This window comes from Benincasa hispida, chromosome 6 (genome assembly GCF_027475165.1).
Source record: "Benincasa hispida cultivar pf3 chromosome 6, pf3_genome.v1.1, whole genome shotgun sequence".
Taxonomy (NCBI): domain Eukaryota; kingdom Viridiplantae; phylum Streptophyta; class Magnoliopsida; order Cucurbitales; family Cucurbitaceae; genus Benincasa; species Benincasa hispida.
In genome coordinates this window covers 30,418,408-30,442,554 of record NC_143483.1, presented here as the reverse complement: position 1 = coordinate 30,442,554, position 24,147 = coordinate 30,418,408, and the positions used below count along the sequence as shown (strand labels likewise).

The following is a 24,147-nucleotide window of genomic DNA, read 5'->3' as shown; positions in this document are numbered from 1 at the left end:
TTTGAGGTAGAAAGATGTCCACATTAAGCAAAGGTAAATTTTCGTCCTCAAGTATTCACATCAATAGGTTAGACCAAGAGAGCTTTTGGGACAAAGGAGGCAACATGACTTAAACATTATAAATACAGCCTTCAAAACGCATTTACCTTTTTCTATATAAGGTGAATTCCATTCCACCCATCCCCCCTCCCCCGAATCACATGAATAATCAGTTAATTTTTGTCACTGTGAAAGGGTAAATGGCGGAAGACAATCAGGAGAGGGAGAGAGGTTTTACGTCACCTATCTCTGACTAAATTACTGTCTAAATATCATCAGCTGCAGTGAAAGAGCCATCGAGGGTAGGCAGACCAAAACCATGTATCAACCGGTCACCGACTGGAGGCTGACAAACAAGAGTGGAAGCTGGTAAGAATTACCGACCACCAAGACCGTCAAATGCCAGCTAGTCATGGTGAAAAAGGCTCGACTTAAGAACCCCACCCCCCACTGTTGCTTGCACCAGAACCACCCCAATTTCCTTTGGAATTCCCACCAGTCCCACCCCAACCCCCGCCCCCACCGCCACCGCCACCGCCATTGCTGTCACTCCATCCATTACCACCACCCCCACTCCCACCAGAGCTCCAGCCACCAGGAAAGGCTTCTTTGCCTGGTGAATTTTGAATTTTAGCTCCTGGGAAGTTGCTTAATCCATCATCCCCATCCTTGGAAGATGAATCCCATCTGGAGCCGCCATCATAACTAGAATCTGACCGGTCATTATTCCCTCTATTATTATTGTATGAGCCTCGACCACGCCCACGTCCACCATATGGTCTAGGCAGACCACTTGGATGTCCATCACGACCACCAGAATTCCTGTTGTCATGTCTCCCTGCAAGCAGAATATAAAGACAAATTGGAGGTTAAAACAAATTAAGATTTGAGAAAAGTACCATAAAATGTCATGAACTCTACCAGCACCCAAAACCACGAGGACCCCAAAAAGAGAGAAAAAAACAACCAAAAAAGAGCAGTCTAGCCAGCCAATCAAGGATTAGCAAAGATATTCAAAAAAATTCTAACTTTCAACAGCACGCCACTTATAAATGAATAGAACATAAAAATAAGGGTGGAGAAAATGCCAAAAAGGAAGCATTCTTACAGGAGCAAACTATAAGAAAACAACATCAATTATGAACACACAACTAACTTTTTAAGTGATCATTTTATGGTACTTTCCTCAAATCTTAATTGATCCCCCACCCCCCCACCCACCCACACCCACCACACACACAACAGCAGAAAGATGCACGCACAAACCCAAATGAAGGATCAGACCATTAGATGAGTCATTCTTACACATAAAGATCAAACTTAACACAGCACCAAAATACATGATACTGGCGATGGGCATAATGTAAGCAGGAAAAAACATTGTGATTCATGGTCAAAATTACAATGGTATGTTAAGTGATCAACATTTTCTCATAAGAAATGAAAAGGCTTTAAGCCATTTAAATTTATAACAAAGCAACTCATTATTGATATTTGGATGTGTTCAGTTAACTTTTGGTTTCTTTCCCAACCAGACAACCATTTTTTAGAAAAACAAGACACCCAACAAACAACTTTAAAGAAGCTTTAACTGTTTTATTTTTTTATTTTTTATTTTGGTTGGGGGGGGGGGGGGGGGGGGGGGGGTGGGAGTAAGGAAACAAACAACTTTATGCAACCATTGAGAAGAAAAGAAACAAACAACTTTGTGCAACCATTGGAGAAGACATATTTATAAAGAAGAGGAATTTTCACACCAAGCCACAAGGAGATTACCCAAAAAAACCGTAATTGGCAAAGACAACAAATAATAAGAACTCTCTAAAGAGAGCACCAAGAAGAAGAAAATAGCCTGACTAGGTCCTAGAAAAGGACTAGTTCTCGGAGCTCTAGTTGTTTAGAATAAGAAATCATATTATTCAACCTGAACATTCCAAAAACAGAAATAAATTGAATGCAGTTCACAGTTCTCATAAGTATTCAACAGAGAAAACTGAATACAACTTTCGTAGACCTCACCTGTTCTAGACCCAGGAGTAGAAGAACGATCCCTGTCAAATGACTGGCTTCTCCAGCCACCGTCATGTGATGAACCACCCCAAGGGCTACCTGCAGATGCTGCTGAAGAGCCACCAGTTGCAGGGCTCCGCATGGGTACCATAGCAGCAACTGATCTAATTGATGGTGCTGAATCATGCTGGGGATCATCGATGTGCCTTTGAAAATAGGCCACAAGCCTATCAATATCTTCAAACATTCTTTTCCTAAATTTAAATCCCTTTGGATAGAGACCAATGTACTCATGGTGTGGATTTGTACTTCGTATGTATGTCAAAATGAATGTACCCGGATGTTCATGAGATATTCCAAAACCATAAACTATTCTCATTGGATACTCTGACTTCTCAATCCTCATAAGTTCATCAACTTCAGCTTTTGTACCCCTCCTGAACTTACGATAACTTAGCATTGCCTTTAAGTGAGAAACTAAGGGATCAACATACCGATCCATCACCTGCATTTTTTTTTTGGGGGGGGGGGGGGGGGGGGGGCGGAAGAGGGGGAATACAAGAGAGATTAAATGGAGGTGTCATATCAAATTCGACAAAAAATCAAGGTATACACAAGTTCTGAAGAAGTTTTTTAATCATATGATAGTTCTTCGATAAATTTTGTTACGAATTTTCTGAATATCAACACATAGAACAGGATATCAAGATTTAATTTTAAAAATCATCTAATACATGCAGAAGCCTAGAGATTAACGGTTTCCAAGATGCCATTAATAACTACTACAACTTATGACATGAATCACATTGAAGAGTGAAGACCTTCACATACAGATACCATAATGCAACACTAACCTCGTCCAAATCCTCAAAAGTGTCCTCCCCAATTTTCAAGGTCTTCCCAATACGCAACAAGCTAGTGATGTCTTTATGCTCCTTTCCACCTTCCACTATATCTTTGTGAGCATATACTCCATCGTAAATTTTAAGTGTTAAAGTCAAAAAAGAAGGTCCACGAGAACTAGGTCGGACAATACTTTCACCAGGATCCTTGTCAGACAAGAGCTGCCATAAAGAAAAGAATGTTAGAAAATATCCGATAAGAGAATAGTATACAGAAGTATCATTCACGAAAAAAAAAAAAAATAATCAACATTTTTAAACATATATACATTGAAGACTCATTGTTCTTCACTAAACATAAAATTCAAGAAATCAAATCGCTTTCCTCGTGTAATAAATATTAGTAACCTAAAAAGTGTTCACGATTGACCCAAAATCAGTTCCACAAAACATCATCATTCCTCTCAATTCTCTCTAACTGAACAAACTGTAGAAACTTTTTATCTTATGACCTCTCCTCTCCGAGAATTTTGCAGAGTTAACATCTTAGTTACCATATTAACTATTTGGACATTGACCCATCTGGAATTTTCTCATCCAAATCTCTCTTTAATCATTTGGTGAACTCCACAATTTCCACCATTCCTCATCCTTTTCTAAGTTATAGACCTTAAAATTTTGAAGAAAATACTTAAAGCTATTGACAGGATTATTTAATGCAAAAATTCTTCTGGGGTGCGTTTTCTTCAGTGGTGCATTCCCTTCGTCTATTTGCTTGGCAGACATGGGGGCATTGATAAAGACATTTCAATTCTAAATTGCTCTCTTTACAAGACGTCAAAAAATTATGGAGGAATTTTATGGGAGAAAGGAAGAGACATACGGATGTTTTCTTTTCCCTACTGTCCACTAGAATTTTTGGTTGAAACAAGGAATTACGGAATTACTGTGTTGAGAATTAGTGGTTAGTGGTGGAATTCGGTAGTGTTTAATGCGTCTTTAGCCAGCATAATAAGTCTCTTTAGGAAGGATAAAATCTCGTGGAGAAAAGGGAAATCATGGATTTGAAATTGCCTAAGGTCGCTTAAGTACTCTATCCCAAAACAGTTAGTGGAGTTGAAATCTTCTAGGAGTTCTATTTCAGTTTTATACCAGCAGATTTGGCCTGCTAGCTTTTGGCTTTCCCTAAAAAGTGATTTTTTATTTGGGAGCTTACCCACTCATGCATCAACACCTTTCATAAGCTCCAAAGAAGATCTCCATAGCTGCTGACATGTGTGCTATTACAGTGATGAAAGTTGAAACACCGATTCACTTTTTCAGCAACTGCAACTTTTCTTTAAAGTTCTGGAACCTTTTACAATATGCTTTTGGATGGATTTTCCCTTAACTGGGGTGATATTCGCTCTTATGTCTCCTATTCTTGGGGTACCTTTCAAAAAGGAGAAAAAGATCCTTTTGGCCTATTCCTTTTTTTAGAACCTTGCTTTGTTTAATGCTCACATCTTCTTGGACAAGAATTGTAGCTAGTTTATTGATCCTACTTCTCTTTTAGGCTTTAAGCTATTACTTGGAGCAAATTGCCTCCCCTTCTTTTTGTAATTGTAGTCTTACCACACTTGCTGATCAATGGAGGTGTTTTCTGTAATCATTATCATCCAATAGGAAGTTCTTTTGTAGTCCATTTCATCGTATCAATGAATGGTTATTAAAAATTAAAATAAAATAAAATAAAGAAAAAGTTAATGGAGCTGAGAAAAATGAATCCTAATCCTTGTTTCTTGTGGTCATCCATGTTCTTAGCATGTTAGTGTTAATGGGTACGGAAGGAATCTGGTTAAACCTTTTCTTTCATGTGACTGAGGGGAGAGCTCATCTGACACATTTTCTCTAGTTAGGGAGGGGGGATTTTTTTTCCCTTAATCTTAACAAAATTAAATGTGTGTTCATGTCTGGCTTAAGATCCATAACCATTTAGAAATCTCATCATTAAACGCAAGCAAAATGACGATTGCTCTATGGTTATGGTGGTTCCTTCAAGTCTATGCTTTGTGACATGAGATTATAGCAAGTGAATATGGCAAACATCTGACTAGGTAGGTCCAAGCTCATCTGGCTAAAGTCACTCTCATCATAGTCCAGTTGCCATTCCAAGTTTTTGAAGCTTTCCCTTAGCAATGGGTCCCAAGCATGTTTTTCAAGATAGCCTGCCTTGTCACCTTTATTTTTGAAGTTCGCTCTTGCCTTTCCACTTCATACAAACTTCCGGTTTTGGGTGCCCATTCTTCTAAGGAAAAGGTGTGGTACATGGCTTGATACAATACCTTCAGTAAGAGGCTCCATTTATCTGGGCTTCTTCCTTCTGGTGTAATTCTCTTTTTTTTTTCTATCATTTATATTAGAAAGGTTTAATTTCTCATAAAAACATACGAGCCCTTTTGAGAATATTTTTCCCTTTTCTTTGTAATCATCTTTATTCAGACTCTTTTGTGACTGTAATATTGGGTAGTCCATCTTCATTTTATTTGATGAAAGGTATTCTTTATTGTTTTTCTAAAGACTTTTTAAGGTGACTAAACAGTGAAGCATATACAACTTGAACATTTCTATCTTCACTAGTTGTCACATCCTGGTTTCTTAACTTTGTTCAACTAAAAATTTAAAATAAGAAAATGTTTCTTAGAGAATAACAAACCTCCATTGCTTCATCTGCTGTTATATTTTGGAATCGAGGGTGAACAATCATTCTTGGCTTGAAATGCTTTTTCGCAAGTTCCTTCTCTTTCCGAGACTTTTCTTGCTCACTCTGTAGGCTGCTTCGATCTTCATGATAGTAGGGATCAAGATTCTGAGTAATTTGGTGCCGGTTACTTCTCATCTCACTCTCCTTACAAACAAGGAAAACCTGATACCGATTCTTCTGAATTGATTTGATCTTGCAAGTAACAATATCCCCCTCATGCAACCTATCAGATAAGTCGGAGATCTCTCTAGAATCATCTGCATAATCTTCTTTCATAAGCATCCCAGTCAATCCAGATTCAAGTCCACAAATTGCTTTTTGACCTAGTACCTTGCGGACTGTAGCCTGCACAATTCTCCCCTCCGCAAGGGTGTCCTCGGTTTCACCAGATATCATGTAAAACTCTTCATCCTGACTGGGCTCTTCATATTGCTTACGCCAATCCTGAAAACCCTGCATCAGTTCTCTTTTTATGTCAAGAAAAGTCTCTCTTTTATCTTCCCGTTTCTTGCTCTTGGCATATTCATCAACATCAAGAGTCCTCAATAAATGAGGTCGGTCTCTAACATGCTCTATAGCCATCTCTGCATCCTCATCGTCATTTGCATCACCTTTAACATCTTCATCAAAAACATCTTTCGCTAATTCTTGTGCCAGAGCATAAGATTCAGGGTGAATTCTCGTATCATCCAATAAATCTATAAATTGGCTGCTGCTTGCAGCCAACCCACTTCGCCTAACACGCAGGAACCCAACTGCATTAACAAATACTTTTTTACCAAGACCATGCGCTGTAACAAAGTCCTTCCGTGTGAAAATTGATCCAGCCCTCACCAAGGATCTCTGCAAAGAAGCTGCCTTTCTAGGTCCAAGGCCAGCTATGAATTGCAATGGGCTGAACAACCACTCATGGCTTATAGCCAAATTAGTATCCAGGCCAACCTGGTTGGTCACATCCACCATAACCTGTTCAACCATCCCGTATTTTTCATCTGGGGTCAAAAAATTCTCCAAAGGATTTAGTTTCCAAGATAAGATCTCCCTTCCTGGACCACAAAGTGTCGCAACCATAGCCAGAGGATTTTGCAGATAACGTCCAAGAGCAACAGCACGCTTCACAATCCCTAGTAAAAATAAATTTATAAAATTACTTCCACTAAAATAGGAATTTAAAAGCAAAGAAGAATTCAGTAGATAAGAAAAAGGTCATTGTACAAGTACCTGATTGCCCTTGCAATTGGTCAGAGGAAATCCTAGAATTTTCATACAGCCGAGGGAGGGACTCATCACCGTATACAATGCTTAATCCATCCATCTCATGTCCAACGTCCCTAGGATTCTCCTCCACCATCTTAAAGATGATCTGATCAAAAAATAAAATAGCAATTAGCAAATGAATGACGGTACATGCCATCTGCATTTTTTTTATGAAAAGAACCGCTTTCATTGAGAAAAAGAATGAAAGAATATAAGGGCATACAAAAAACCAAGTCCACAAAAGAGGGACTCCTCTAGAAAAAGGGGGCCAATCAAGCAAACTAGTACCTCGACACTTAAAATAACAAAAATAAATAAATAAATAAATAAATAATAAAAGAACACTTTGAACTCGAAGCCTAAAGAGAAACATGACACCTAACAAAAGCCCAAACATCGTCAGGCTCTCCTTCCAACTCTTTAAACACTATTGTACCTTTCCCACGAAGATTCCACATGATAGCGCACACACACCCTAGCCACCCATAAGAAACGACCCTTCTGACAAAGGGATGATGAATGAGGAACTCCCACTCATATCTCTACTTCTAGTACACCTACAATGTGCAATAGCCACACCAAATGTCTGGAAGAAAATGTTCCAACCACAATATGCAAAATCACATCACCAAAGGATCAAGGTATCAAGGTCTTCCTACCCCTTACAACAGAGAATGCAACAAAATGGTCACACTAACAATGGCATCCGACATGCCATCTGAATTGTTATACCATCTGGAATGAATAAAATGATATGAGCCATCTTGAATGTTGTACATCTAAACTGCATTTTAATGGGGTAAATAGGACCGATCAAAGGAATGTGACTCGATCATTATGAGCTTTATGCAGATCCTTAGTAAAGCCATGAGAAGAGTTATTATTGTTACTCAACCACTACAAAGTCGTCTAAACACTACCCATTTCCTAAAGCAAATAAAATTCATCATTAAAGAGGAACGAGATAACCAGGGAGAAGATGAGATTACTTCCCCAACCCATTAACAGCCCTCCCCCCTCCTCCCCACCACAAAAAAGGGGGAAAAAAAGAAAGAAGCTCTTTTTCAGCATACCTCTTGTTAACAAGAAGTTCTCCAACCTATAAATGCCATGGGCTTAGAAGTTCTTGATAATTCCTAAACCTGTGGGATATAATTGCTCTCCCAGAGATGATACCAAGTGCATTTTCAAGCCTTTGAAGACTTAGTTTTAGCCAAGGATCTTTGTCATTATCGCCTATCCCACTGGGTTAGTACCATATCATGTATGAGATCATTGATTCAAATCTTCCCAGCAAAATTCCAAGGACCTGAATGAATAATTCCATTTCATTAACAAGGCATCTTGCTCCAACATAATGTTTGACCAACCACTCACTAAGGTGGGGATGGGAACGGGGTGAAAGAAGTTGCTCGGTGGGGACAAGGGATGGGGCAGTTCAGTGTAGAGAGGGAAGGAACTAGAAAGGTAGTCGTCAGTGTCAACTTCTTCGAGGGAATTTCATATTGTTGAGTGATTGGTACCAAGGATGAAGGACTTGTTTTTTCCTGAATGTGATGGCTAACTCGATTGGTGAGGTGGCAAAAAGAGATGCAACGGGGGGGGGTTTCTATTATCAATTAATCAATGTTTTTAAAAGCTTAAGGCAGAATAAAGTGCAATAGCCCTCCAAAGCTCAAGTGCAACGCACAAAAGGAAAAAGCTCAATTTTGTTTTGTGAGGCGCACCACACACACACACATATAAACGATACATAAAGAAGAGAAGGCAAAGTTGAAAAGGAAAAGAAGAAAAAAAAGAAGCTTTTTGCATTTAGAGTTGGGTTTTTTTTAATCAAAGACGAACTTTGATTGAGAAACAGACAGAATACATGGCATACGAAGAAAGCAACCCACAGAAAGGGAGCACCCTAAAGGAAGGGACTCCAATAGAGTTGGCAACTATTTTTAATTAATAATTAATAAGGATGAAAAAAAACCCTAAACACAAGGATTTGTGTGTTTGGGGTTAGTAAAATAATTAAAAAGCCCCTAAGCCCTAGGGCTTTGGGCTTCCCAAAAGGCGCACGCTAAATGTGCGCCCTACCTCACCTCTACAGAATGGGAGGTGCCTTCAAAACACTGCAATCAATATGAGTAAATTGTACGGCAATTCAAATACCTTTACAAACTTTTAAATTGTCAAAATTCAAACCATAACTCAACGTAAGACTTTTAGCACAAGGTGCTTATATACATGATATAAGCATGTGATTTTCTTTTATAACGCAATGGATAGCGCTATATATGTGATATTTACTCCCCCCTTCCCCCCCTCTTCAGGATTGAAGGTAACCAAAGACACCAAAGCAAGTTCAGATGAATTTTGTGCTTCACTCCCAGCTATACAAGCAGGGACCATTCCCAAAAGAAGGGAATACTATAATCTCATTTTAGAATTCAATGATCAGCACCACAAGTTCTGGGATCACTAACCTCGTAAATATCATCTTTCAATCTGGTACAAGATAAATTAACAGCTCCTAAAACAACAACATGTGGTTGATGGTCTGTCATGAACTTCAAAACTCGTTCTTGATCATTTTTCTTCCGTTGTTGGTCATTCACATTTTGAGAACGTAGGGTGAGAGATCCAGTGTAAAGAACATCAAGCACCTCGCCTGATGAGTCTAGCATCACAAAGGTGGTAGCTGGCTTTCCAGGACCCCAACAGCATGCCATTACCCTTGGGGCAGCTTCTTCATCAGAACTAATATCATTTTCTTTGTGTTGATATGGACCAACAGATACTTTATTCCATAAATTCTTTCCATATTCCATAAGTAACCACTTTTTTGCTTTACTAGTCATCAGGGATCTTGCTTCTTTCTCCATTGAAGGCAGAAGAAAACCAGAAAGTGCATCCTGCAATATTAACTTTCTCTGCTCATTCCAAAGCTGAGCAGATTTGCTAACACCATCACTGAGATAATATTCATTGAAGTCACTTATCAACTTATTTAAATGCTTTTCGGGTAGCTTGAGAGTGACATTCAGAAGTTTTTCTTCTTCAGCTTTCTGAATAAGAAGCCACTGTGCATCCTCAAATCTACTTAATGGCTTTTCACGGAGCCACTTAACAACTGAAAATTGATGAAAAGAATCTATAGCAACATTTCCATCTGGCGTAGGACTTGTTGATATCACGGCATAGTCCATAAAGTAGCTCCTGACATGCTTCCTTACACAAGGCTCACAACTAATCTCAATAGCAGCCTGAAATCACATGAAAAGACCATGAATAACACTATACAGCATTTGATAGTTAAATCTAGGAAAACAAAATCATGATACCATATGCCTAGCTCCCTTGAGTACTGCTTGAGGACTCTCAAACATTGCACAGGTAAAGTTCGATGCCATCTCTTCAGGTGTTTCCTTTGGATCCTCCAACTCATCATTTCTCTACCAAAAAATGAACAGGTGTCATTAGCACATCCAAGATTAGGGACACAATCATATCAAAGAACACTGACCATTTTTTCTAAGGAGAGCTGCAACCCGAATTGCTCAGAGCTATAACCAAATTTTCCTGCAACCTCCCATAAACCGGCCTTACTACATATACTGTACAGTGATTTCCTCTTAGGCCTTTTGAATTGTCCTTCATCAACACCAACTTCACCAGGAGGAAAATGCAAATTAAATTTCAAGTCAACATCATCTACCTCTCTCTCTGATTCAGCTGCCTCGAGAGATTTGTTGACCGAGTCAAAAAGCTGGCGATTTAGCGAGGTTCTAGTTACATGTTCAGCCGTACGTATCTCCTCCAAATATCGGTTTTTATAATATGATTGAAGAGCCTTCTTTCGCTTCTGAAGAAGCAGCCACTTTTTGTCCAAGTCTTGAATTGCCCAAAGTATCTATAATGAAAAGTGAATATACATTGCCTCTTATATTTTTCAAACCATACAAATAAAGCATTACTCCTGATTACAATCTTACTCACCTTATGCCACCTTAATGTTGGTGTTTTATCATTTTTATCCTGATCATCACCAGCTTCATGTTCTGTATCTTTTAACAAGCTTAGAATCTCCTCTTTCCTATACATGGCAATGAATGGTATCTAAAAGAAAGAACAAAATACAGAAGTATCAGAATGAGCAAGTAAAGATGAGAATAATTAGAAAGAAAGGAAGATAAAATAATACTAACATCTAATTTTTGGACATGTACAAGATCCAGATACCGCAGAATATCGTCCTTCGTTACGGATAGGTCTTGCCCACTAGCATCACCAAACAAAGGGTACATTCCATTAGCAATATGACCATGTATCCATGAGGCTTCATCATCGAGACTCGCATCATTCATAGGAGGAGACCCGGTGCTTTCCTCTGAAATCTAAAAAAGGGGAAACAAAATGAAAACCCCATGAAGATGGCATATACAATGTGGAGTAATATTATATCAGATATAAAAAGAAACCTGCATTCTTTCGGGTATATCAATTTCCCTTATCTGGTCATCTTTTTCTGTCATATACTTCTCAGAAATTACAATTGGTTCAAATTCATCTTCTAATCTCTTCTCACGCCACTCATGAGTATCCAATTCTCTCTTGCGAAGCTGAAGGAGTTCATCAACATCACCAAAAATTTCATGAGCCTCCTGCAAAGCAGTTGATGATACACCAGGTGCTTGCCTGGACTTCTTTTTCTTCAACTTCCTCCTCCTAGACCAAACGGTTTATAAATTCAGATTATATGTACAATAAGATGATTATTGGTTACAAAAGAAATAAAACACTAGAAGACATGATCTGAGGCTCTTAAATTCATGAAGAAAAAACCTTAAGGGAGCCCCATCCTCGTCAACTTCTTCATCTACAATGAAATCAGCCATTTCATCCTCATCTCCAATGTCAGCATCTTCTTCCTCTTCAGGTTGTTCCTCCTCTTCCGCAATATCCTCAAGTGGAGCTTTGAATAATTACCACAATGTATCAAAAAGTAATCACGAGATACCTCAGCTTGATACTTCCGTTAGAAGTGTGCAATAAAGAAAAAATGAATTCAAATGCATACCTTCATCATCACCAAACAAGCTACGTTTAAGTTTTTCCTCAGCAGTTCGTCCGCCTCTGCTGCTTTCTACAAAATCCTCATCATCCGAAAATCCAGAAGGCTCCAAATTGTCCCTTCGAGCTTTTTTAAGCCTCTTAAACTTTTTGCTCCCCTGGAAAAGATGACAGAAAATGCTCATAAATAAATAATATGAAGCAATATTATCAAAATTCAGAACCACTACCTTCGGCCGTTGAATGCTAATATTGTTGTCCTCAAGGAGTTCGTAGTCATCTTCATCTAGCACGTATTCCTCTCTAAGAAAGTGAAACTCTCACTTGTCAATTGAAGATCTATTGAGAACTTTAGATGTAAAAGAGCTAATTAACCTACCACACACTCTATATGCAACAACATAAAGAGGGAGATGGACAGCTATGCTAACACAATGTGTTACACTGTGTTTCATTGACCAATTATAATTCAAATATTTATAGCATCTAATCTTGAACATACTTTCTACATTATTTCAGACTAAACTCATTTGAACAGGTAGAAAGAAAAAATCAATTTCAAATATAAAATAATATTTATAATTAACAAGTCAGAGAGTAAAGTTTACTTTTTCTTCCTTTTCTTCTTCTTCTGTCTTTCATCATCACTGTCTTCCCTCTCTTCCACATCTTCTTCATCTTCTTCTTCAACATCATCAACTATGAAACCATCCTTTTCATACTCATCCTCTCCTTCTTCTGAAAAACAAAAAAAGAAGGCTTATTACTACTAAGGCACTGGCAGCAATAAAATAAACAACAGTACATTGCAAATTATTTTTTTGCCACAACAGAGACAGGATGAAAAAGATAAGATGAACAATGGCCACTTGACCACAAATTAATTTCAATGTCCTGCAGCGGGGTTAAACTTTTGCTTTTATGTCTGCATGAAAAGAGTTTCTTATCCCAATGTCTTGAAGCCGAGTGTACCCACCGGTAGCTAATGCAAGACCTATACATTTGACAGTCACAGACTCACGAAACTCATAGGATATTCCACATACCCTAATGAGTTACAGATATGCCACACTCTTCAATTTCATCCTTAGTCCCCATCCCAGGTCAATAAGTCTAGTCATGACTTGCGTTGTCGCAGTTTCTCATCCACTATAAACGAACTGGAGATGAAATGAGGGCGGAACAATACACACCTCCCCCGGAGAAAATGGAAAATAAAATAGAAAATAAAACCGAGATAATGACCACCAATCGAGCCACAGAAACCCAAAAACATCTAATTGAAACTAAATGAAAAATCGAATAAAACAACAACCAACGATTACAAATACAAAACGAAGAAACAAACCATCTTCTTCGTCTTCCTCGTCCCCCATGTTGTGACCATCGACATCGTCACCGTCAAGTGGTTCCCGGTCGTCCAATTCGACCTCATCTACAGAAACAAAGCAGTGAGAAACGAAGGAGAAAAATGCAAGGAGAGACCTAAAATCCGAGCGAAAATTGAAAGAACACAAACGAGATTGTACCTTCTTCATCAGAGATCACCGCCTTGCCCATTGAAGGAGATGAAAAAGTAATGCAAAGGGAAGTAGAAGTGAGGAATGAGTTGGGGAGAAAGGAGATTCGAAGCAGAGAGCACTTGCAAGTTGCACCTGAAATGGAGCCCTAAGTAGAGAGATGGTATCGAAGCTAAAAGAAAAGGTTGTTCAAACGAAGCAGCAAGCACAGCAAGGCGAATTCAATTGCACCTTGTGCACGGTTCGGTTCGGTCCGAGAAAACCGAGGACCAAACCGAACAGACCGAGTCTCATCGGGTTCGGTTCGGTCGGCTGAAACCGGCTTCCTATATAAGGGCCATTTTCAATAATATTATCTTTGATTCAAAATATTATCTCTGATGTGTATGCTTAAATTAAAGTGTTGGTTGATAAAAGGAGATTAGTTTTGGAGAGAGACAAGAAAAAAAATAATGGAAATAAATGGAAATAGTGTAGTCTGGTCCAATTCATTCAAAAGAAAAAAAGCATCAAACAAGGAGGGGAAAAAAATCATCCAACACGAATTAAATAGATGAATATTGCAATTTTAAACAAATATAGAAAACGAGGGATTTCAAAAAATACATGAGGAAACAAGAGTTTTTGTTTTTTGTCTTTTATGGAATGCATCTCTATAAGAGATAATCTGCTAATATTTTTTACGTCTTTTTAAGATGAATATTTAGTGGATTTTATAAATTATATTCAATTTTGTCGTTTGCTGCAATGTTTCTAGAAAACCATTGTGATTTCTCGAGTGATATTTGTTCGCACGATGTTGTTGGAGAAACTTGTTTCGTGGAGTTGAACTTGAGTTTGTGTTAGTGTAGATATTGATTTGATGTGTTGTGGCTCGATCTCTAACACTTGATTCTCCTATTCTCTCTCAGTTGATTCTCTGATTTCTCTTAGTTGAATGTGTGCGCTTAACTTGAAGAAGTGAAGCGCGTGACATTCTTAAAGTCATTGCAGCTTCACGAGTCTTCTGGTTGTAGGTGAATTCTCTTGGGCTCTCTAAAATGTAGAATTCTCTTGGTCATCGAGTATGTCATCGAGCATCGAGTATGAGAATCAAGTATGTCATCGTGCATCGAGTATGACATCAAGTACCATCGAGCATCGAGTATTTCACAAAATACCATTGAGTAAATACCATCGAGCATCGAGTAATCGAGTATAGGGCAGTGGCTGAAAATCCAGTTTCTGCTGCTCGACCTGTTTCACTCATTTCTTCAATTACAACCTAATTTCAATTCTAATGGCTCCAATCGAATTACAGACGCTTAATCACACATTAAGGCCCATCAATCAATAGTCAATTACAAGAATTACAACATAATTGAAGAGGTTTCAATGCTGAAACTCAAAAAAACCATATCAATTCACCATTTTCATACAACTTATGAAAAACACCCACCAAACTCAAATTAACGATAGTTGAGCGCTTAAATTTTACTCTGATACCAATTGATAGAGTAAATTAACATGCAATGGAAAAACTCAGAATCAATAAGCACTCTAATTACACTTAATTTGAGTTTAAAACATGCATTGAAACATAATTTCTGAAGAGGGTTTCTTGAACACAATACCTTTGATGAACACTCTTCAATTCCAACTAAATTCCACGAATTGATGCTTCGAACTTACAGTAGACCGCCATAAAGATCTTCTCTATTAATCTCTTGCTTGGATTGTATGGTGGAAACATTGAATTGAGCTTCTTTTTTTTTTTTTTTTTTTAAGAAAGAAGAGGGTTTGTACAAGGATGATTTATGCAGAATTTTCTGGGTTTAATCAGATTGCATCAAGTCTGAATTAAACTTCAAAACTCCAATTTATACATGGAAATCATGCAATAAACTTGAAATTGAAGTGGTATGAGGTGTAAAATTGGATTTTCTCACTTTCAATTTCAAATTCAATTTTAATTCTTCAAATTTTGATTAATTTAATTTAATTAAAATTTGATTTCCAAAAATCAAATTCGATTTAAATTTTATAATTTTGAATTTCAATAAATTCAAAATTTAACTAATCAAATTTCTAATTTTGAACCATTTCAAAATTTGAATAAAATTGGATAATTAATTAAACTAATTTTAATTAATTAAATTTAGTATCAAATATCAAATATTATATTACACCTCATCTAATATTTAAATCAATATTTAAATATTTAGAACTTTCCAATTTTATTTAATTTTGATAAAATTGAACGTTTCAATTTTATCAAATACAATTAACAGAAACCCTAATTGAATTTGAACATTTCAAATTCTAAACCCTAATTTCAAATCTCATCAAATTCACCCAATTCACTAATCCAATTTACGAGTTAGTAGAGGAACCTTATGTGTTGGGTTATATGTCCTAAAACTCGTAGTTTGTAATGTTAAACATATTCTATTATCAATAAAGATGTTATTGACGTTTATTCAATAAAATTGTTATTGAATATGTGATTTGCACTTGTAAAGTCTAAATCCAATAAATTAAAGATGCATCACTATTATATGAATACATGAACTTCATGTGGAGACATAAGAATGGATCAAGTTCAGTAAATAGCCAAAAAAGTCTATAGTATACGAATAAGACTAGGTGCTTTATTCTGATAACGCTATTGGAAGCGGCCCACTCTATAGTTGTTACAATTTGTTGTAAAATGCTACAAACAAAATGATCCTGATTCATTCATGTATTGACATGAGGAGCAGGGGTATCCTATGCAATGGGTTTGCATAAGATCGAAGCAAGAATTAAGTCACTCTTACTCTATAACGTTATTTACTGTTTAAGACCGGTTATTTCAAACCGATGACCTAGGTAACTTGACCTTAATCCTGAGCTAAATATAAACTCCTGTTTGTTCGGAATTATCCTTAGATTTGCATGGGTGAGGGTTGGCTCAACAGCGCCAACTCAGTAAGCTTCCTACAAGTAAATCTAATTTACCTTGTTTAGTCTTTTCAGCTCTCTTTTCAGCCAAATATTTTTTGTAGTTTCGCTTCCAATGCCCGTCCTCTCCACAATGGAAACACTTTTCTTTGGGAGCTTTGTTTTTCTTTGCAACAAGTTTCTTATTCCTTTTTCCTTTTTCTTCATCTGGATACTTTTATCTTTAGATGAGGAAGGGGCAAACTTGTTTTTGTCCGAAGGCTTCATTACTGAAGATGATCTCTTCAAAAAAAAAAATTCTGATGTGAAACAGCATTTGCTTTACTTTCTCTTAATTTCATCATGATTGGTAAGTCTGGAATTCATTTAATAAAGTAGTCAAATTGTAATCAATCTTATTCATTACGACATTATTTCAGAAGATCAAGAAACTCTTCGGAAGAGACTCCAAGATCATACTAACTTGACTAGTTTCGTCTATGGTAGCCCTGTGAGCTTCTACAATATTAAAGTGAACCATGATATCTAGGACATGCTCCCTGACATTGGTTCCATCTTTCATGCGAAAGTTATAAACATATTTTATAGCCTCGTGTTGTACAGAAGATGATGGTTGCCTAAACATTTCCTATAACGATGCCATGATCTCACGAGCCGTGGGCATGGCTTCATGTTTCTTGTTGAGCACATCAGATATGCTCGCCAAGATATAGGTCCTTCTCTTTTCATCAGCCCTTACCCACCTATCATAGGCATCCCAAACATTTCGGTTAGCATTTGAACTGGGAATGGGAGGACATTCCTCCGTTAAAACAAACCTCAGGTCATCAACTACTAATATTGTGTTTATGTTTGGCTTTTAGTTGGAGTAACCCTCTCCATTAAATTTGTCAGAAGCAAGAAGTTATATTATCGAGTTCGACATTGCTGAAAAAAAAAAAAACAAATTCTATTAAACTTATACATCTAAATCCAATTTTAGTAAAAGCAATAAAGTACCCATATTTCTTTATTTATTTGTAAGGATACTTTAATGAAGGAAATCAAACACGAGGATTTCCATGAGCAGCGTAAAGGTCATTCCAAATTACAATCATATATGAACTTTACAAATTACAGACATAAACAGAAACATACAATTATGCATTCATTACAAATATTACAGCATGAAACTTCAAATGATAAAAAAGAAACTTTACACACATTTGTAGACTCATCACTAAGGCTCTTACATCATGAATGCTCGAACACAGCAACCTCTAATGCTCGTCCAACATGACCGCTACACTGTACGAACACCGCGCACACGAACTCAGCGATCGCCTCGGTCACAAACACCCCAATAGCACGAACAGCCTCCACGAACAGCCTTCAAAGGTATATAATTCTTGAAACCCTCTTATTTGAAAATCTGTTTTGCATGCTTTTAGAACTCAAATTAGATGTGATTAAGGTGCTTATTGATTCTGATTGCTTCCGTTGCATAACTATACATCCTATCACTTGTATGCCCCATTTGTGTAAACTTCTTTGCTGATGTAGGGTCCATCCCATTTAGGTGTGAACTTATTTTTCGTATGTTTCGTCGTGATAATGGGTCTTCTTACAGCAAGTACTAGATCGCCGACTTAAAAAGATCAAGACTTTACGTGCTTATCAAAGGCTTTAGACATTCACACTTGGTAATACTTCAATGTTTGTTGAGCTTCCAGTCATTTTTCATCAAGTACTTCCAACTCTTGAAAACGTAGCTTGGCGTTGTCTTCTGTAGTCAATCCCTCTTGTACCGCCATTCTTAGTGACAAAATTTCTTTTTCTAAAGGAAGGACAACCTCTACCCCATAAACAAGAGAGTATGGTGTGACTCTTGTAGGGGTACGATGAGTGGTTCGATAAGCTCACAACACTTCACCTATCTTCTCTTTCCAATCTCTTTTTTACTTGGAGACAATTTCTTCAGCAGGTTGCACAACATCTTGTTGAATGCCTCTGCCAACCCATTTGTAGCAACATTGTACATGGATGACTTGAACTGCTTGAAATTGAACTTCTCACACAACCTGTCCATCAAGCTATTGGAGAACTATCTTCCATTATCTGTCATGATTCGATGGGAGATATCGTACCGATAGATGATATGAGTACGGATAAAGTCCACCATATTTTCTTTCTTAGCTTTCCTCAAGGCGATGGCCTCAGCCTAAAAAGTAATCAGTGGTTGCGAGGGTGTAAGAATGTTCAATTGATGACTTAGGTGTTATAGGGCCAACAAGATCAAGCCTCCACGCTTCAAAAGGCCATAAACCCATAGTCAGATGCAAAGGCTCGGGCGGTTGATGAATGAAGTTTACATGGTATTGACAAACCTCGTACCACTTTGCATATTCTGTCGAATCTTGGATCATCCCTGTCTAGTAGTAACTCATCCTTTTCAGCTGGAACTATAGCTTTGGTCCAGATTGATACGCGTTGAATACACAAAATGCACTTCCTCCAAAGCCTTCGTTGATTCCTCTTTTGAAGGCATCGGAGAAAGAGCCCCTCTAGGCAGTGGCAATATAAAACCCCTTTGTAATAACTGAAGTGCGCAGTCCTCCCTCAAATCTCGGTTTTATGGCGGGAGTTGTCTGGAAGCTTTCCATGCTCAAGATAATCTATAATGGGTTGCCGCCAGTTTTCCTCATCAATTAAGTAGACTGATATCGCATTCATTTATTCACATGCGATCTCGACCAAAGGTATAATCCACCTCCGACAAAGTGATATACTTAGAGACACATCGTCTAGAATTGTCAAGGTAGTAGCTAAGTTTGCTAAAGCGTCTACCTTCTTATTTTCTATCCCCGGAACATGCTCTAATATCACATTTTTTAATTTCTCCATCAATTGTTTGGCATAAATGAAGTAGGGCTTCAAGTCATCATGCTTCACATAATACTGGAGTAAGAGTTGATTGATTATCAACTTTGAGTCACCAAAAATCTCTATGTACGATACTCAATCTCCAAAGCCATTTAGAGGTCGATTATCATGGCTTGGTATTTGGCGACATTGTTTGAGCACAATTCAGCAAACGCAAAGCTATGAGGCAACATATGTTTCTCTGGTGAAATGAAGACAATGCCTGTCCTCACACCACTTCTTCGGGCTGCACCATCAAAGAACATGATCCAAGGCCCTGTGATTTATGTGAAGAGAACTTCATCATCGGGCAAGTCTTCACTTAACTTCCAATCTCATGGAATTGGGTGATCCGCTAAGAAGTCGGCCAACGCTTGTCCAATCACCTTTTGTGGCATATAAACAATATCGTATTGCTGAAGCATGATTGCCCATTTAGCCAAATGTTCTCAGATGATTGGCCTAGAGAGAACGTACTTGATGGGGTCGATTTTCGCAATTAAACGAATTGTGAAGGCCTGCATGTAGTGTCTCAACTAGTCGATAGTGAAGAAGAGTGCAAGGCATGTTTTTTCAATAGGTGAATAATTGATTTCAGCTCCATTTAAATTCCTACTTAGGTAGTAAAGGGCCCGCTCGTTTCCTTTCTCTCCCTCTTGTGTCAACAATGCCCCCAATGATCTTTCTTGTGCGGCAATGTATAATCTCAACAGCTTGCTTGCCACAGGGGCACCTAGGACAGGAGGACTAAGCAAGTACCTCTTTATGCTGTTGAAAGCAATCTGGCAGGCCTCGTCCCGTTCGAATTTTCTCATTTTCTCATTGGTTTTTTGAAAGTTGACATCGACCAACCAAATGAAAATAAACCTCCGGATGTAAGCTAGACACCCCTAAAGACTTCTTAACTCATGTAAATTCTTTGGTCTCAACATCTTCTGAATGACATCGATCTTATATTTATCTATCTCGATCCCTCGATGTCTTATAACGAAACCAAGAAATTTTCCTGAGGTTACACCAAATGTGCACTTGAAAGGCTTCATCCTCAACTGGTATTTTCGCAGGCAATCGGACACGATTTTCAGATCCTCCAAATGATCTTGTCGTTTCTTAGACTTGACCATGAGATTATCCACATAACATTCTACGTGTTTATGCAACACGTCGTCAAACACCTCTTGCATGGCACATTGGTAAGTAGCGTCAATATTCTTCAATTCGAAGGGCATTACCTTGTAGCAATATATTCTTTTTGGGGTTTGAAAGGCCGTCATTTCCTCATCAGCAAGAGCCATTCATATTTGGTTATACCTAGATGAACCATCTATAAAGGATAGGGCCTCATGTTCTGTTGTCGCATCAACCATGATCTTTGTGATGGGCAACAGAAAATCGCCTTTCGGATACGCACTATTTAGATCACGAAAGTCCTGCAGACACGAAGTTGTCCATGCTTTCTTCTAACCAAGACAATGTTAGCTATCCACATTAGGCATTTGACTTCACAGATAAACCCTACTTCAATCAACTTATTGACTTCAACTTTGATATAGGGAATAAGTTCTGGTCGAAAGCGTCGTTGAGCTTGCTTAATAGGTCGACACACTTGTTTGATTGTAAGATGGTGGACTGCTACCTTCAGATAAAGCCTTGACATTTCTTTATATGACCAAGCAAACACGTCTTTGTATTCGGTGAGCAAACTCATATATTTTCCTTTTTCCTTTTCAGAGAGAGATGCACTAATGAAAGTCGGACGCAGTTCCTCCACTGTGCCCAGATTCACTTATTTGAGTTCATCCACCGTGGACTGACCACCATCCTCCAGACCTAGTGAAGCATCTTCCACTTCCTCGTCGGCCATATCATCTTTGGATTCTTCAGTGATGGTAATGTGGTGACATGAAGTTTCACCTTTCTCTTGCTCTAAGCTTCCATTTTGAGAGTTGGTGAAGACACATCACGCCTCTTCATCTTCAGTGAACCTTCGCTTGTGTCTAGAGTGACGAAGGTCTTTCTCTTCATTCGTGAAGGCATGGTACTACGAATGTCTCTATCGCTTTCTATCTCACAAGATGATTTCTCATTTGATGGCCTTTCAGTATCCTCATGGCCGAGGCATCGCTAGATTGAGGCACAAGGTATCGACTCCCTCTTTCTTATGGCTATATTGGGGATGTCACTCAAGTTTCTCCCTTACCCTTTATCTTAGTGAATACATCTCTGCTGAAGTGATCCTTAACACCTTCGCACTTAAGGCGATAAAAAACGGGCACGTGGGGTTTTTCTTTGCTTTTCTTTTGAAACCGCACTTAATCTCTCAAAGGCTGATGGTCACGCCACCACCGAAGATTGACAGATGATCTCCTCTTCTCCTTCGTCAGGCAAAGTTAACCTTCGAAAGGCTGAGTGTCAGGTAGATACAGGGGTCGTGCATAGACTTTCTCTCTCTGCTTTCTTCATGCTTAATCTCTCAAAGACTAAAGTGAGTGTGATAGATGGTCTAATACGGTCAAAGGCTGAGGTTCTTTTATCCTTGTCCTTCTTTTCTCCGGCGTCATCGACTTCTTCTGCAGTTATATGGTTGCTGTCAACCACCTTTTCCTTCGCCCCTTCTGGTTATACGAACTAGCTCTGACAATTTATATCCAAGTCCCTTCCTCGACGCCGGTATAACATGCCCCTCTTGCAAAAGCTTCTTCTAGGTCGAAGAAAGCTCAGATCACTCATAAATCTTCAAGCTCTTAAACTCAGTGTGAGTCATGAAGTCATAACATGCCTTCGCCAGCAGTTTGTAAGCCTTACGATCGAATTCGTCTTTTTTCAGGCAAATTTAGCTTATTCAAGTCCCTCCTTGGTTTTGTGGATTTCATGCTTCGTTATCGATGTAGGTGGTGTAACGAAAGTCTCCTTTAAGATTTCAATATCGTCTACTTGCAAACCTTTTGAGCATTCCGTAAAATGTGACTCATCCTTTCTGCATCTTGACAAAGGGACATAGCCTAAAATCGGAGGACTTGGAGCCTTTTCATCCTTCAAAATAGGTGTTTTTCCAATGTTGGTAGATATCTCATTTTCTCCTAAGTTAGAGGCTCGTGCCTTGTTGCCCATTTCTTTCCTTGCATCTACTTGTGACTTTGACCTTGATTCACCCGTTTCCCTTATTAGCAGAGCCTCTGGGGGTATTGTCTCACCAACACTCTCACTCTTCAAATAAAACTTTTGCATCTGTGAATTGAGATTCAACTTCTGAAAATGGATTAGAGTCTACTTCAACTTTCTTGAACCGCCAAAGATGTGAATCGCTGCCATTGAAGTTCTCCATAAGGAAATCTGCTAACGTCACCTGTTGCCTGGGTTGAGGGAAGTCCTCCTCTTCCTCCTCAACAAGTTTAGGCTTCTGAGCCTTCGTTTTTCCTTTCCTTTTTTAAGTCTTGCTCCCTTTTTTGTAACTCCGATAGGAACGCGACTCTTTTTAGGCAAGACTCGACTTTCTCTTCTTTCGATGCGTGATAAGAATCCAACCTTCTTCATTGTCACTATCAACGTGTTCTTCTATTTTTTGAAAATCTGTGACTTGGATCTCTTGCTAAAACCATTCGACCACAAGTTCGAGGGTCCCAGACTAGACCAAGCTCTCTCTTTTGTCATAACATATAATCGATGTCGAAGCGCTCGGAGTTACTTCCACGACGACATGATTTGATTGAGCAACTTCATCCAAGTTTAGCTCAATCTTCCTTTCTCAAGCCAACCTTAGGATCAACTTCTTTAGCACGAAGCATTTTTCGACCGGGTGGCTAACGATCATGTGATACTTGCATTAGTTAGGATCATCTACCTTTCCTACTTGTTCTGGTCGTTTACATTTCGATAGTTGGATAAACTGCTTTTCTAGTAGTTTCTCAAGCATATCTGTGACATTGAAGTTAGGAAACGGACAGACTTTTTGCTGGCTCTCCTATAAAGTCAGGTGACGTTTATCGCCTCCATCGCCTTTCTTTTCAATTTTCTTCTCCTTCCATTTCAAAGAAAATTTTAGCAGAGTTGCATTAACGACCATTGATTCCTTCGCGATGCCTTTCAAAATCTTCTTAACGCCTTTTATCTCTTTCTTATCCTTCTTCATCTCAAGGATCAAGGAATCCTTCGTTCCCCTATTGACGATGCTCAACTTCATATCATGGGTGCGAGTCACCAATTCTTTAAACGTACGGGGCTTTTTTCCCTACAGAATATAGAGAAGTCCCAGTGCATATCTTGGGTGCACATTTCTACAACAAGCAGTTTGGTGAGTCGGTCTCTGCAGTCCAGACTATGAGCTCGATGACTGACTCCCTTTCCGTTGCTTGGCGTTTGTCAGCTCCATCATGCTGACAGTATGTCTTGTGCTGTAGAAATGATTCAATAATTCCCTTTCAAGCTGTTCCCAACTATCGATTGCCTCAAGCTTTAAGTTAGTGTACTAGTGAAAGTATTTTCTTTGAGGGTTCTGACAAACCACTTGACTAGTAGATCTCCCTTAGTTCCTGCATTCTCGCATGTGTCCACAAAGTGGGCAATGTGTTGCTTGGGGTTGCCCTTTCCATCGAATTGCTGGAAATTCAGGGTTGGTACCTAGTAGGAATTTTCAAGCTGTTGATTGTTTAGATGTACAACTTGGAATACATAAAAGAGGTTTGAGACGGGCCTCCATACTGAGCCCTTATAGAAGTCATGATCATTTCTTTATAGCTGTTAGACCGATAGAGAGGCAACAAAATATGATTGTTATAGTTGTTTTTCCTGTAGTACGGTCTTCCTTTTGTCATTTTCTTTGACAAAAAAATATATTTTATTAATCTTAATGAGA

General features: G+C 38.5%; 1 protein-coding gene across 1 annotated transcript; it reads right to left on the bottom strand.

Moving 5' to 3' along the window:
- On the bottom strand, window positions 1–13,871 carry GTB1 (global transcription factor group B1). The gene is made up of 17 exons (XM_090314621.1): window positions 13,482–13,871; window positions 13,301–13,387; window positions 12,561–12,690; window positions 12,183–12,255; window positions 11,960–12,110; window positions 11,725–11,854; window positions 11,361–11,607; window positions 11,088–11,276; window positions 10,879–10,998; window positions 10,406–10,792; window positions 10,224–10,334; window positions 9,366–10,145; window positions 6,856–6,997; window positions 5,587–6,758; window positions 2,904–3,113; window positions 2,059–2,554; window positions 1–877 (listed from the first exon to the last, which is right to left on the bottom strand). Exons 1-17 carry the CDS (start codon window positions 13,510–13,512, stop codon window positions 471–473), a joined length of 4,863 nt encoding a protein of 1,620 aa, XP_090170747.1. The 5' UTR covers window positions 13,513–13,871; the 3' UTR covers window positions 1–470.
- Between the last annotated feature and the right edge of the window lie 10,276 nt (window positions 13,872–24,147).